Below are 16772 nucleotides of genomic sequence, written 5' to 3' on the forward strand. Positions count from 1 at the left end.
GTAATTCCTTAGAAAACAACGAGATTCAACGTATCTTAACTTCAAAACCCAAAAAGAAATCCTTTAATATTTTGAAACCGTTCTTACAACAGGTCCAGTAGGGCATACTGGACACAGAAGTGAACCAGACAGAAATTGGCTGCTTGTGTTTTCATTCTAGGGGAGTGGGCAGAGGCAGAAGATAACATGCCTTTTCAAAACTTCTGAGAAATGGAGATCTAGAGGAATTTCTTCATTTAATTATGAAGTGTTTTTGCAGGTGTTGGAGATAACATGGTGATCAAAATAGATCTGCACGGGTGGTGGAGGCAGAATAGTGAAATGATTGTTATCATAAATGATTTGAGGGTTAGTTTCAGAGTGTTAGGGAAAGATGTGGAAGGGGTATGTTACCCAGGCTTGTGGAATGATGGTTTTAAATCTAGATTTGCTCGGATTTGTGTAAACTAGGTATTAGAAGTGCATTACTTTGAAGGCATTTTCCTGTTAAGCTGGTAGTACTTGTGACAGTCGCTCTGCTGGGAACTGGGGTAAGCTCTTTACATACGTCATTTCATTTAACTCTGACAAACCATTGAAATCTTATCCAGTTTTCCAGATGAGGGGAGTGAGGAATAGTATATGAGTTAATTTGTCCAAAGTCACACAAGTAAGATCCTTTGGTGTATGTAAGTGTTGGAGCTCAGGCAGTGTAACATGGGATTCCATGCCCTTTACTGCTCACTGAAGCTTGTTGAAACTGTCTGGCAGTTGCTAAAAACAGGCGAATGTCAGTGTTAACAAAAGAACAATGGTTTTAAATTTTATTTAAAGTTTATTTTATTGGAGTTCTTTTTGTGGCAATTCTGTGGTAATGAATCCGACTAGTATCCATAAGGACTAGGGTTCAATCCCTGGCCTGTCTCAGTGGGTTAAGTATCTGGCGTTGCCATGAGCTGCAGTGTAGGTCCCAGAGGAGTCTTGGATCCTGCGTGGCTGTGGCATAGGCTGGCAGCTGCAGCTCTGATTTGAGCCCTAGCCTGGGAACCTCCATATGCCGAACATGTGACCCTAAAAAGCAGGAAAAATAATCATTTTATTAAAGAACGGTAAATAGTTCTTTTGTGGCACAGGGGGTTATTACTGTGGTGGTGCAGGTTCCGTCTCTGGCCCCAGAATTTCCACATCCCATGGGTGCCCCCCCCCCCCAAAAGAAATGGTACACATGCAGACTTCTTTCTTTCAACGTAGTTACAGAGGGTCAAATTAGGATCAATGGGTAGAGTTTCAAGGAAGTTAGATCACTCCAGCTACAGGCAAATCATTTTATTCATTTAGCATGCAGTTTATTTGTCATATATTCTGCCTCTTGGGAAGTGTGATTGCCCTTGGGGATTTGGTGGCAAACAAACCAAACCTGTATGACAAGTACTAGGGTACTAGTTAGGATAAAGAGAGAATAATCTTGAGAACCTACTTTGGATTGAATGACTGAGGAAGGCCCTGAGGTGCTGACATTTAAGCTAAGACCTAAAAGATGAGGGGCAAGAGATTTTAATGAGCAGAGGGGAAAGTTCAGAGGGAGCAACAGGTGAGAAAATCCTCAGGTGGAAAGAGTTCAGAATGTGAACTTGCTTGAGGCCTAGTGGGGAAAGGTAGTGTGGTGGGGGATGCTGTCAGAGAGGTAGAGAAATCCAGCTGAGGTGAGTCTTGGGCTGTGGAAAAGAATTTGGATTTTATTTGTAGCATAGTGAAAGCCATTAGAAGGTCTTCTTATCAAAGTATTCCAGGATGGAGTGCCCTTTTTAAGGTTGGGAGCTTCTTGGAGGTGGGCTGAGCTTCCCAGAAGGAGTTCTGTTTTGCTTGCCACTCTGTGACCAGTGGCTGACACTTCATTAACAGCTCAGTGCTACTTGTTGGGTGAATGAGTGAAACTTCAGATGTTGGCTGAAATCTTGAAACTTCTTGGGATAAAGTGAGATAACCTTAGGAGTACTGAGCCTGGCGAGTACAGATATTTAACTGTTTCCTTCCTGAAGTTTCTATGGGGAGAGCCTCTGGTATGTGAGTTTTCATTTGGAGCACAGAGCAGGTTATTCAGAAAGAAAGCTTCAGGAGTTAACAGATGCAAACTGTTAAGTTTAGATTGGACAGACTATGAGGTCCTCATGGAACTATGTCCAATCACTTGTGATGGAACATGATGAAAGATGCTATGAGAAAGAGAGTAGGTATAGATGTATGACTGGGTCACTTTGCCGTACAGCAGAAATTGATAGAACAATGTAAATCAACTATAATAAAAATTAAAAAAAACCTTCAAAGAGTATATTGACTGGTGCTTGCTTTAGTAGAGTAGCTTGAAGTATTAGTGACCTAAAGGTGTTCATAACATTTAACTTAGTGAAGATACTAGGATGCCACTTAAATGTGAAATAAAAGAGGAAGGGTTAGGTAAATGATGATTAGATGAATTTCATGGACTTTTCAGGGGCCATTGGCAGTAGTGCTTATGATGTATGTGCTATAATAGTAACATGGAAAATGCTTATGAGAGTAGAAAAAAAAAAGAAATACAATACTGTATATAAATACGTCTGTTCATGCCTAATTAAAACTATAAGGAGTCCCCGTCGTGGCTCAGCAGTAATGAACTCAAATAGTGTCCATGAGGACTTGGGTTTGATCCCTGGCCTTGCTCAGTGGGTTAAGGATCCAGCATTGCTATGAGCCGTGGTGTATGTAATAGGCCTGGGTTGGATCCTGAGTTGCTGTGGTTGTGGCATGGGCCGAGAGCTGTAGCTTCAATTCCACCCCTAACCTGGGAACCTCCATATGCTGCGGGTGTGGACCTAAAAAGACAAAAACAAACAAACAACTGTATAGAAATATTACATTCATCCCTGGGTATCCAAGGAGGGGCTTGGTACCAGGACCCTGTGGATACCAAAATCCATACATGCTCAAGTCCCTTTCATAAAATGGTGTAGTATTTGCACATACCTTTGTACATCCTCCTGTATGCTGTAATTCATTTCTAAATCATACTTAATACAATGTAAATACCATGTAAATATTTGTAAGTATAATGTAAATGTTACATGTAGTTGCTTTCATGCAGCAAATGGAGGTTTTGCTTCTGGGGACTTTCTGGAAATTTTTTGCAAATATTTCCTTTTCTTTTTTTTTTTTTTTCCTTTCCTTTATTAGGTCCACGCCCACAGCATATGGAAATTCCTGGGCTAGGGGGCTAATTGGAGCTGCAGCAATGCTGGCTCCAGGTCTCATCTGCTACCTGCACTGCAGCTTGTGGCAACAGCAGATCATTAACACACCGAACGAGACCAGGGACCAAACCTTCGTCTTCACGGATGCTAGTCGAGTTGTTAACCCACAATGGGAACTCCAGCATTTATTTTCATTCTGCAGTTGTTTGAATCCAAGGATGCAGAATCTTGGGATACATAGGCCAGCATTATTTCATTCATAAAAAAAAAAAAAGTCTGGAGTTCCTGTCATGGCTCAGCAGTTAGCGAACCTGGCTAGCATCCATGAGGATGCGGGTTTGATCTCTGGCCTCTCGCTCAGTGGGTTGGGGATCTGGCGTTTCAGTGAGCTGAGGTGTGGGTCCCAGGTGCAGCTCAGATCCTGCGTTGCTGTGGCTGTGGTGTAGGCCAGTGGCTATAGTTCCAATTCGACCCATAGCCTGGGAAACTCCATGTGCCATGGATGTGGCCCTAAAAGACAAAAAAAAAGTCTTTATTGAAATTCTACAAGATTATACAAAAAGATTTTGATGGTAGCCTTTTTTCTTAAATGCAAAACAACAATACCACCAAAACAACCCCCTCCAAACCATTCTTTCCCCTTTATCTCTTTTCCTTCCTGCCTCTTTTCTCCCCTTCAGTACTTAACTATTTCATTGACCTTGTAATTCATCTGGCTTGTTACCTGAATGAAACCAAAAGCATCCTTGTCTCAGTTACTTCTTACCAGTCCTAGGTTATAAGTGAAAGAACTTTGGCAAGTGTCAGTGTTTTGCAGTGTAAAGTACAGGCAGTCTTTGCGTGTGATGGGGTGCTGTAAAAATGAACATCCAGACTTCCTGTTGTGGCACAGTGGTTAATGAATCCGAATCTGACTAGGAACCATGAGGTTGCTGTTTCGATCCCTGGCCTTGCTCAGTGGGTTAACGATCCGGCGTTGCCATGAGCTGTGGTGTCGGTTGCAGACACGGCTCGGATCCCGAGTTGCTGTGGCTCTGGCGTAGGCCAGTGACTACAGCTCCGATTTGACCCCTAGCCTGGGAACCCCATATGCCGCGGGAGCGGCCCAAAGAAATAGCAAAAAGACCAAAAAAAAAAAAAAAAGAACATCCAAGTGGAAATCATGCAAAGTGGTCTTAGTAATTGATAGGAAAGCTCTGTTACTTAATGACCTTTAAAAATTCTTATCAATGTTTTGGATTCTCTTACTGGTTCTTTTTTTTTTTTTTTAATGGCCACATCTGTGACCTATAGAAATTCACGGACCAGGGATTGAGTCGGAGCTACAGCCGTGACTTACATGACACTTATGGGGGATTGAACCTTTGCCTCCGCAGCAGCAACCCAAGCTGCTGCTTTCAGCTTCTAACTCACTGCATCATGCTGGGAACTTCAAGAAATCTCTTACTGTTGATTGTAAATGTATAGTGAAACAAACAAAAATAATGAAACCAACATTTAGGACATTGTAACTTTAAACATTAAGATTGTATTTCTTTGTTGAAAAAAAGAAGCAGTTTGTAAGTCATGAAAATTAAGATACAGAACAAATGTCTTTTTAGTGCCTTGGCCAGGTGTCATTACTGCTTTCTAAAGTTTGGGTCAGCTTCCAACGTGTTGTCCTGTGTGCCTTCAGTGTTGTGAAATACCTCTCAGAGTTCCTTTAATGTGGAGATTTTTGCAGCACAACCTCCTCTGGGACATCTTCATCCTGGTTGTCAGAGCCACTCTTCTTATGTACGGCGATAAGTTCACCTTCACTCATTTCCTCTGCTGCATAACTAGTTTCTCTTGAAGGATAGTAGCATCAATGTTCCCATGGCCAGCGAGTTCTTTTCTAAATCCTTTTCGAATTTCAGTGTTAACCACTTGTCATTTATTTGCTGCACTTTTCATCTTTGTTGGCCAGTTCCCTCTTTCAGAGATCCGTTTTTGTGAAATGACACTGTGATCACTGTGATCGAACTGCAGTCTAAGGGGACTTGTGTTCCTTGTGGGTAACTGTGATTCATGCTTGTCTGTGCTCTGTAAAGCAGGGACTGCTTGCAATGGTTGTTTATTGTCATTGTGGTTGTTGTCTTACTTTAGTGAGAGGATTCTGAAAGAGCTTCTTTGTGATGCGCATGTCTTCTCACTGGACCTGCATTTCTGCTGAACGGGAGGGACTTGAGGGCACTGGCATGGATTACGTTGCCAGAGCTTCTTAGATGGAGTGAGAGAACAGAAGAAAAGAAAGACGTTTAAGCTCTGTTGCATTTTTTTCTGCCCCATGCTTTTACCTGCTGGAGGGCAGTCTCCTAGTCTCTTTTCTGGAGTCCAGGTAAGTTAGTATTTGATGATGAAGCATTGTTTCCAAATCTATAAGGGGTTGTGAATTGTGCTTCATCTGGGATCACAGTTGAGAGCTACTGCTGTGAAGGAGACATTTCTTCTGCATTTCAAGTACCAGTAGATGGGACTACTTTTTTGCATTTTTCTTTCAGTATAAGAGGGGGTCCTGAGAACATTTTAGCAACTAATAATTTAGCTTTAAATGACTTGTTAATATGCTTTTGTTATCACTTCCAAACCAAATGCTATGTGTTCAAATATGTTTTATTTTTATTAATTTTTTTTTGTTTTATTAACATATAGTTGGTTTACAATGTTGTGTCAATTTCTGCTCTACAGCAAAGTGACTGGTCATACATATGTATATGCATTCTCTATCTCATATTCTTTTTTTTCTTTGACAGAAACTTTTTTTTGATTACACCCTTTCTAAATTTTAAATGATTTTTATTGTTTTCCATTATAGCTGGTTTACAGTGTTCTGTCAATTTTCTACTGTACAGCAAAGTGACCCAGTCACACACATATATATATATATATATACATTATTTTTTTCTCACATTATCATGTTATGGCAGCTGCCCAGCAGCCCTGCACTGCAGCGTATCAGCTCTGGCAACAGCCCTGTGGCTGTAGCGTACCAGCTCCAGCAACTCTGTGGCTGCTGTGGATCAGCTCTTTTACCTGGTGAGAAACCAAGCGAGCACTCGGAGAGGTGGAGAACTCAGGTTTATTACGCCAGCGGGCTCAGAGGAGATCGCTCTCCAGAGTCTGAGCCCGGAAGAAGGGTTTCCCAAGGCTTTTATGGGCTACGTCTTCCGGGTCCATGCTTGGCTAGTTGGACCAGAGTGACGTCAGGCAAGGTGGTAGATGCGGAAACAAATTTACAGAAGCAGATGCATGGGGGAGGACTGGTTGGGGCAGTTGGCTAGACTTTGCTTAGTCATCATGGCTGGGGTCTCTCCTTTCTACATTTTTATTGGGACATTTTCTCCTTCAGTCATGCTCCATCATAACTGACTAGATACAGTTCCCAGTGCTATACAGCAGTGTCTCATTGCTTATCCATTCCAAAAGCAATAGTTTGCATCTCTTTTTTTTTTTTATAATTTTTTTTTAAATTTTCCCACTGTACAGCAAGGGGGTCAGGTTATCCTTACATGTGTACATTACAATTACATTTTTCCCCCACCCTTTCTTCTGTTGCAACATGAGTATCTAGACAAAGTTCTCAATGCTATTCAGCAGGATCTCCTTGTAAATCTATTCTAAGTTGTGTCTGATAAGCCCAAGCTCCCGATCCCTCCTACTCCCTACCCCTTGCATCTCTTAACCCTAGATTCCCAGCCCATCCCTCTCTCTCCCACCTCCTCCCCCTTGGCAACCACAAGTCTGTTTTCCAAGTCCATGAGTTTCTTTTCTGTGGAAAGGTTCATTTGTGCCCACATGAGGTCTTTTGCCTCATTTTCCAAGTCCATGCTTTTCTTTTCTGTGGAAAGGTTCATTTGTTCATTTGGGCACAAATATGTGATATCATATGGTAGTTGTCTTTCCCTTTTTAACTTACTTCACTTAGTGTCAGAGCCTCTAGTTCCATCCATGTTGCTGCGAATGGCATTATTTTGTTCTTTTTTTTTATGGCAGTGGTATTCCATTGTGTACAGATGGCACATCTTCTTAATCCATTCATCTGTCGATGGACATTTAGGTTGTTTCCATGTCTTGGCTATTGGGAATAGTGCTGCAGTGAACATGTGGGTGCATGTATCTTTTTCAAGGAAAGTTTTGTCTGGAATATGCCCAGAAGTGGAATTGCTGGGTCATATGGTAGTTCTATGTATAGTTTTCTGAGGTATCTCCATACTGTTTTCTATAGTGCTTGTAGCAATTTACATTCCTACCAACAGTGCAGGAGGGTTCCCTTTTCTCCACATCCCCTCTAGCAGTTGTTATTTGTGGACTTATGAATGATGGCCATTCTGACTGGTGTGAGGTGGTACCTCATAGTAGTTTTGATTTGCATTTCTCTGATAATCGGTGATGTTGAGCATTTTTTCCTGTGCTTATTGGTCATCTGTATACTTTTCTTGGAGAAATGTCTGTTCAGGTTTTTTGCCCATTTTTCAATTGGGTTTTTTTTTTTTTTTAATGTTGAGTTCTATAAATTTGTGTATTTTAGAGACGAAGCCCTTGTGAATTGCATCATTTGACACTATTTTCTCCCATTCTGTAAGTTGTCTTTTTGTTTTCTTTTTGGTTTTCTTTGCTGTGCAAAACCTTGTCAGTTTGATTAGGTCCCATTGTTATATTTTTGCTTTTATTTCTGATGCTTTGGGAGATTGACCTGAGAAAACATTTGTAAGGTGATGTCAAGAGAATGTTTTGCCTGTGTTCTCTTCTAGGAGTTTGGTGGTGTCTTGTCTTACATTTAAGTCTTTCAGCCATTTTGAGTTTATTTTTGTGCATGGTGTGAAGGTGTGTTCCAGTTTCATTGATTTATATGTCTGTCCAGTTTTCCCAGCACGACTTGCTGAAAAGACTCTCTTCCCCATTTTATATTCTTAGCTCCTTTGTCAAAGATTAATTGACTGTAGGCATCTGGGTTTATTTCTGGGTTCTCTATTCTGTTCCATTGGTCTGTCTGTCTGTTTTGGTACCAGCACCACACTGTCTTGATTACTGTGGCTTTGTAATATTGCCTGAAGTCTGCCAATTCTGGGTCTTTCATATAAGTTTTTGGATTGTTTGTTCTAGTTCTGTGAAAAATGTCCTGGGTAGTTTGATAGGGCTTGCATTGAATCTGTAGATTGCTTTGGGTAGTATGGCCATTTTTACACTATTAATTTTTTTTAACCCAGGAGCATGGAATATCTTTCCATCTCTTTGAATCCTCTTTAATTTCTTGATTAATGTTTTATGGTTCTCAGCATGTAAGTCACCTCCTTGGACTAGGTTTATTCCCAGGTATTTAATTTTTGGGGGTGTGATTTTAAAAGGTATTGTATTTTCGTATTCCTTTTCTAATATTTCATTGTTAGTATACAGAAACATGACTGATTTCTGAATGTTAATCTTGTATTCTGCTACTTTGCTGGATTTGTCGATCAGTTTGAGGAGTTTTTGGGTTGAGTCTGTAGGGTTTTCTGTATATAGGGTTTTCTGTATATGTCATCTGCATACAGTGACAATTTTCCTCTTCTCTTCCAGTTTGGATACCTTTTATTTCTTTTGTTTCTCTGATTTCTGTGGCTGGGTGATACAGAGTTTGAGTAACATTAACAAAATGCCAAATAGAGGGAAGATAAAAGTTGCACCCACAGTTTTTCCATGTCCACAAATCAAGCATCCTTTACCTGTTTAACAAGACTTAAGAGCCTTTGCTTTGGTACTTGGGAAGAGTGCCTCAAAGATATGGTCCTTGCCCTCAGGGGTGTGCACTCAAGTAGGAGCAAATATTTAACAAAAAATAAAACAAAAATTAACTATGTAATTGCAAATGGTGATTAAAAAGTAACCATTTACTGAGCCCTGTATCCTGTTTTTGCCCAGTTTTTTTCAGAGCAGAAATCATGGTTACAATTTCATCTTCTGCTTTTTTTCCCCCCTTCCTATTCTATTTTAAAAAAATTAACCCATAAGTTCACATCCAACTGTTAGAAAGAAGTTTGAACAGTAGTATTTCTCAGGTTTTTGAGTTTGATGCTGAATCATTCCTGCTACACATTGTGTGATTTGGCTTTCTGTTGAGTGAATTTGTGGGTGATTCTTGTTTAGGCAGCAGAATTTGTAGAGAGCTTTTAATTCATTATTGCTTAGCAAAGACTTGACTTTATAGATTTTATTTTATTTTTTTTTTTAATAAGAAGCTTCTTGTTTATTTATTTATTTTCTTTTTAGGGCCACATCTGTGGCACATGGAAGTTCCCAGGCTAGGGGTTGAATTGGAGCTGAAACTGCTGGCCTACACCATGGCCACAGCAACACCAGATCCTGAGCTGTGCTTGTGACCTGCACCACGGAAGGCTGGATCCTTAACCCACTGAGTGAGGCCAGGGATCCAACCCGCATCCTCATGGACACTATTCATTGGGTTCTTTAACCCACTGAGTCACAACAGGAACTCCATTTTTATGATTTTTAATATTGGCTTGTCAGAAACGGGCATCAGCAAACTTGAAGGATATTGATAGTAATAGAATACTAAAAATAATAACTCATTTATTGATAGTTGATGAAGGGCAGGCTTTTTGCTAAGCATATAACAGGCTTATGTGATTGTATTTAGTTCTCATTTATTGTCCCTCAGTTCTCAAAAACTCCGTGACATATAGGCACTATTATTTTCCCTATTTCATGCATGAAGAAATGGGGGCTTACCTAGGGTAAATAGCTTTTTTGGGGAGACCAAGTTGAGATTGAAGCCAGGTCTGCATGTCTGATGTCAAAGCTGTAGTCTTACGCAACGTTTAATCTGAAAGAATATCTGGAGAAATGGAAATCAAATTCTGGAACCATTATTGCATTCCTGAGAATAGCCTCACTAAACAAAACTGATCCTACATGGTCTTTTCTGTCAGGAGGTGATGATAGGCAGAGAATTTCTGGAGAAATTACCCTGACTATACCACAGAGCTGTGAGTGGAGCTGTGGAATGCCAGGAAGTATAGCAGCAGACAGCACTGGCTTTCACTTGTCACAGTGTGCTCTAGCACACTGCAGCAGGGACAACCAAAGAGTGATTTGCTAGGTTTATTTTCTGAATGTTGGATCTTTTCATAAAGTGTTCTCTCATCATTTCTTCACATTCCCATGTGATTCAAACCAATAACAAGTGCAGCAGCCCTGTTCCAACACAGGCACTGGGTTCGATACTTAGTAGGACCAAGTGACTATCCTGGCTTCTACTCTGAAAGATCTTAATGTGAGATGTTGTGGTATCAGAAGTGAAATGTGAACAATCGGGGGAGTGAAGAAAGTAGCCTTAAATTCTGACTGGGAGGATAGGTTGTTTGTAGACTTTTTGATGATGGCCATTATGACTGGTATAATGTGATAACTCACTATTGTTTGGATTTGCATTTCTCTAGTAACTAGTGATGTTGAGCATCTTTTCATATGCTTTTTGGCCTTTTTTATGTCGTCTTTAGAGAAATGGGTCTTAAGAGCTCCTGCCCATTTTTTGACAGGTTTTTTTTTTTTTTTTTTTTTTTTTTTGATAACCAGCTTTTTTTTTTTTTTCTATTTTGGAGATTAATCCCTTATGAGTTGCTTCATTTGCCAATATTTTCTCCTTTTCTCTGGGTTGACTTTTTGTTTTGTTTATGGTTTCCTTTGCTGTGCAAAAACGTGTAAGTTCAGTTAAGTCCCATTTGTTTATTTTTGTTTTTATTTTCATTACCCTAGGAAGTGGATCCAAAAAGATACTGCTGTGCTTTATGTCAAGGAGTGTTCTGCCTATATTTTCTTCTAAAATATAGTGTCCTGTCTTAGATTTAGGTCTTTAATTCATTTTGCGTTTACTTTTGTGTATGATGTTAGAGAATGTTATTTTATTTTATTTATTTTTTGATTGTGACCACGGTATGTGAAAGTTCCTGGGCCAGGGATTGAACCTTCACCACAGCAGTAACCAGAGCCATGGTGGTGACAACACCAAATCCTTAACCTGCTGAATCGCCAGGCAACTCTGAAAATGTTCTAATTTTAAAATAAATTTAAAATTTTGTTTTTATTTGATCATTGATGGGGAAGGATATTTTCATAATTTTTTGGCTGTTTATTTTTTATTTTGAGAATTGGTTGGTCCTGTGTTTTGCAGTTTTGTTTTTGTTTTTTGTCTTGTTGCCATTTCTTGGTCCGCTCCCATGGCATATGGAGGATCCCAGGCTAGGGGTCCAATCGGAGCTGTAGCCACCAGCCTACGCCAGAGCCACAGCAATGTGGGATCCGTGGGATCCGAGCCATGTCTGCAACCCACACCACAGCTCACAGCAACACCGGATCCTTAACCCACTGAGCAAGGCCAGGGATCAAACCTGCAACCTCATGGTTCCTAGTCGGATTCGTTAACCGCGGAGCCACAACGGGAACTCCAGTTTTTTTTTGTTTTTTTTTAGGAAGTTCCCAGGTGAGGGATTGAATTGGAGCTATAGCTGCTGGCCTATATATACCACAGCCATGGCAACGCCAGATCCCAGCCATGTCCTACACTGCAGCTCATGACAACGCTGGATCCTTAACCCACTGAGCAAGGCCAGGGATTGAACTCACACCCTCATGGATACTAGTTGGATTCTTAACCGGATGAGCCACAACAGGAATTCCTGTGTTTTGCAATATTTAAAACATTTGGTATGCCTTTTTTAGGCTGCTTTGTAGGACCTTCTAAAATATGATTAGTAACCCTTTGTTATAGTCATCAATTTATGTATTCTTCAAATAGTACTGTAGTTACCATGTACTACTACGTACTGGTGCTGGGAACATATCAGTAAACAAAACAGGTATGTATCTTAGAGCCACGTGGGACATACAGACTGAAGAAATGGTCAAATGCTCATTGACAGAATTAAAATTCTGATCAGTGTGTGGAGATATGAGGGTCTAAACCTAGACTGCTAGGGAGCATCTGTATACAGTGCTAGAAATGGGGAAGATCAGACAACTTGAAGGAAAGGAAAGATAAAGGTGGAAGGAAGGTACCCAGCAAAGGGCTAATGGTAGAGTTAAAGATGGAGAGGTAGATGGGGGGCCGGAACTTCTAGAGCCTTATAGGCTCTGCTGTGGTTTTGCTTTTCATCCTTTTTTTTTTTTTTTTTTGGTCTTTTTGCTGTTTCTTTGGGCCGCTCCCGCGGCATATGGAGGTTCCCAGGCTAGGGGTCCAATTGGAGCTGTAGTCACTGGCCTACGCCAGAGCCACAGCAACGCGGGATCCGTGGAATCCGAGCCATGTCTGCAACCTACACCACAGCTCACGGCAACGCCGGATCGTTAACCCACTGAGCAAGGGCACGGACCGAACCCGCAACCTCATGGTTCCTAGTCGGATTCGTTAACCACTGCGCCACGACGGGAACTCCTTGCTTTTCATCCTAAGGGCTATGGGAATGTTCGCAGACTAGCAGGATGAAATTGAAATGTGTATTTTACCAAGTCAGCCCTGCCATTAGTGTAGAGGGACAAGGAACACTGCTGGGAAAATGAATCATGGATAGGGAAGAAGGCAGGTATCACACGAGGCAGAAGCTGCTCTGCATCAAGGTGGTTCGAGTCACAGGTGGCCACCTTGTTGTAGAGAAAACCCAGTAGGTCAGGGAGGAATGTTCCCTGAGAAGCCATGTTAATGTTCTGCCTGCTTCTTCTTAGTTGTGGTGTAGGCCAGAGGCCTTTGATGATTTTCTTAAAATAGACAGGTGGTTTGGATTTGTCCTGTCGTTGAGCAGCAGTGACACTCCCCCCACCGCCCCCACCCTGCTGCCCCACCTTTTTTGCTCTGTTTTGCAAGCCTTATTTGGAGAAATAAGGTTTGATAGCCTGTAATCTTGTTTTTTTCACCTGCCATAGGAATTTCAGGGCACTAATTAGGCACTTGTCTATAGCCTGCCAGCACTTCTTATATTTTTAAATTAAGGTCAAAGCTTAGATTTTCTCTATGTGATGTCAAGGTTTCAATAAATTGTTATGCTGTGGTGAGGCTGCTTGTTATCTGGGTTATGTTCTCTTTCTTTGGATTTTGCCTTGTGCTTAGGGTTTTCAGTGTAAGTTAACATAAATACTGAAACTAATACTTTGCCTGATAACCTTTTTGGTAAAAGATCATAAGTACAACAAATATCAGGCTAAAGAAAAAAAAAATTTTGGTAGCTTTCCTTCTAATTCACTTGATGCTGGCTTGATGTAAAATTATAAGCATTCCTTAAATTTTTGTCTAAATCCTAAATATGTTGATATGTAACTAAACATTTATGGGTTTTCTTACTCGTATTCCTGTTGACTTATTTTTCAGCCTCTTGAATTTAAATATTTGTGATAAAAAGTTTGAAATCCACAGAAGCAGTTAGTAACTCTTGATTCACGATTTACTAGATAAGCAGATTGAATCTGGTCATTTTATTCTCAGACGATAAGAATTCTGATGAAAGAGTTAGAGAATCAATGGATGCAAAGTAGCCAAATAGATTAAAAGAGTAATTAACTTATTGATTAAAATTTAGCAGTAGATAACAAGTATCTCTCTGAACCCTCTCCTAAGATTAAAGAGAAAATTAGAATGAAGTGCAGCAATTTTTTTTCCCCCCTTTTTACGGCAGAATCCATGGCATATGGAAGTTCCCAGACTAGGGGTTGATTCACAGCAACATGGGATCTGAGCTGCTTCTGCAGCCTACACCACAGCTCAGGGCAATGCCAGATCCTTAACCCACAGAGCAATGCCAGGATCGAACATGAATCCTCACTACTGGTCGTGTTTGTTACCACTGAGCCACAATGGTAACTGAAGTGCAGCATATTTTTAAAGAAACCAGTCGTGTTAGACATTTTCACCAGGATTTTAGTTCACCTCATGTTTTGAGAAAATGAAGAGCCCAGCAAAATATTTTATTACAAACTGAATTTTATAAGACACTTAAACAAGTGATAAGAATGTTGAAAAAGGTTGGTTTTTTTTGACTTTGCTACGTTATGCGTGAACTTTGCCCCTTGACTTAGGAAAAGACATCTTTATATCCAGAAAGAAATCCCGTGTTTGTTACTCTTTTATTTCTATTTGTTTCTCTTCTGACACATCTCTCTGTTCTTTTGGTGACAACTTTTTAGGTCATTTGCAGAGTGCACCTGCATGGCCTTTGGGGTTCTGTCATGCCTTTCCGGCTGATCATATAGTATTAATGTTTATGGTAATGTACTTTTCTAGTGTACAGTGATTTTTAATAATTGACCTATGCTGACTAATTGAAAAATAGACATTATTGCATTTCTCATCAGAGTCATTTTCGTTTTTTCCAATGAAATTTTGCAATGGTTTCATGGTTAGCAGTAAGTAGAGCAGAAAGTGTTTGTTAGGCACTAACCCTTGTCCATCTCAGCATTTTGTAAACCTAAAGGATAGAAACGGGCCATTTTGAATTCTTCCTGTATGTTTTAATAGTACCAATGCTTTTTCTCTGTTATGGAACGCATAGTTGTTAATGTCTGCTTTTATTTTTTGAATATATTCACATGGTTCAAAATCCAAGATAGGAAGAGTTAGCAATTCAGTTTAAAAATTGCTATGTAGGAACCATATTAAGAGTTGCATCCGGGAGTTCCTGTTGTGACTCAGTGGTTAATGAATCCGACTAGGAACCATGAGGTTGCAGGTTCGATCCCTGGCCTTGCTCAGTGGGTTAAGGATCCGGTGTTGTCGTGAGCTGTGGTGTAGGTCGCAGACTCGGCTCAGATCCTGCATTGCTATGGCTCTGGCGTAGGCCAGCAGCTACTGCTTCAATTTGACTTCTAGCCTGGGAACCTCCATGGGCCGAGGCAGCAGCGCAAGAAAAGACAAAAAGACAAAAAAAAAAAAAAAAAAAAAAAAAAAAAAGAGTTGCCTCCGTAATTCTTCTGTCTGCTTAGTATGAAATGGTGTTGATTCATATCTTTGAATGGTGCCTTTAGATGTTGTGTATTGACCTTTCTTTGATACTGTCTCTGAATTCATACTTTTTATTTTTCTGAATTTCTTTTTATTTAAAATATTCTACATATACTTTCATGTAATCATGAAGTGCTTAGTTTTTAATCAGTTTTTAAAGTGCAGCTTCTCTAAAGCAATGTGGCATCTCTTAGGAGATGACTGGTTTGGGCCAGGCTTTAATGTCCTCTTGAAATTCAGCTGTTTTTTTTTTTTTTTTTTTTTTCATTTGCTTAAATTAAAAATTATCAAGGAATCTTCAAATATACACAAAGTAGAGAAAATACTATAGGAATCCTTACATAAGGGATTTTTTTTTCTTTCTTTCTCTTTTTTTTTTTTTTTTTTTTTTTTTTAGGGCCACATTGGAGGCATATGGAAAGTTTCCAGGCTAGGGGTCGAATTGAAGCTGCAGCTGCTGGCCTACACCCCAGCTCATGGCAAGGCCAGATCCTTAACCCACTAAGCGAGGGCAGGGATCAAACCCACATCCTCATGGATCCTAGTTGGGTTTGTAACCTGCTAAGCCACAATGGAAACTCCAGATAAGTGATTCTTAAAATGTGGATCTAGATTCATATGGAACATTAATTGTTTAGAATGGAAATATAAAAAAAATTGATTCACTACTTACTAGTTAAAAAGACAGAAATATAGCATTTGGTCTGATATGAAAAGATTGCTAAGGTAAGTTGTCAAATGTAAAAAGCAGGGTGCAGCATACTGTTTTACTTTAAAAAAAAAGGTAGAATAAAATATTCACATTTGCTTGTATTTGCCTCAATTAACTTTGGAAGGATACAATGAGAAACCAATAAAAGTGGTTACCTGAGTTTTTAGGTACAGGGAAGGAGACTTTGAACTCTTCATCTTTCTGAGGTTATCTGCTTTTTTGAACCCTATGAAACCACTAAAAATGACCTTAAAATTTATTTCAAAATAAATCTATTAAAAATCATTAAAAATTTAAAACAATGTGTAGTATAAAATTTACAATTTGAAAATATAGTACAATAATGGCTATTTTCCAGGACGATCTGTAGATTTCAGTAGGGCTTTTGTCTATATTGTAGTAGTCTATGGTATGTTTTAAGACAATGCTTGAAAGAAATGAGAGGTTTTATTTTATTGTAATCTTTTTTCTTTTTCTTCCTTTTTTTTTTTTTAATTTTAAAGGCTGGTGGGGTAGCAGGTGTCTCTGTGGACTTGATATTATTTCCTCTGGATACCATTAAAACCAGGCTGCAGAGTCCCCAAGGATTTAATAAGGCTGGTGGTTTTCGTGGAATATATGCTGGTGTTCCTTCTACTGCTATCGGATCCTTTCCTAATGGTAAAAATTATATTAATATTATTATCTCTGCTTTATATAAAGCCAAGATAGTGGAGTTTATTTTCAGAATGATATGTAGTCTGACCCTATGTAGAATTTCATATATGTTTGATGTTGATTTTCTGGATTTGTTCTATTCATTAATCTATTACTTTTGACTGAGCTAGTGCTAGTCATCCTAGTGTATTTGTAA

At 39.7% G+C, this 16772-nt stretch overlaps 1 protein-coding gene across 11 annotated transcripts in view; it reads left to right on the forward strand.

The window, feature by feature from the left end:
- SLC25A26 (solute carrier family 25 member 26) overlaps positions 1-16772 on the forward strand; it is a 165580-nt gene that overhangs the window by 526 nt on the left and 148282 nt on the right. For all 11 annotated transcript variants that reach the window (XR_014823504.1, XR_014823503.1, XR_014823502.1 and 8 more), the window contains exon 2: positions 16423-16579. Coding sequence is in view for 8 of the 11 variants with exons in the window: in XM_084988955.1 (XP_084845081.1) it covers positions 16423-16579 (157 nt within the window). In the remaining 3 variants the exon portion in view is untranslated. The remainder of the gene's footprint in view (positions 1-16422; positions 16580-16772) is intronic.

The sequence above is a fragment of the Sus scrofa genome, chromosome 13 (genome assembly GCF_054392235.1).
Source record: "Sus scrofa isolate SSC_HxYL_T2T_F1_AM1 chromosome 13, Sscrofa_HxYL_maternal_Yorkshire_Landrace_v2.0, whole genome shotgun sequence".
NCBI lineage: Eukaryota > Metazoa > Chordata > Mammalia > Artiodactyla > Suidae > Sus > Sus scrofa.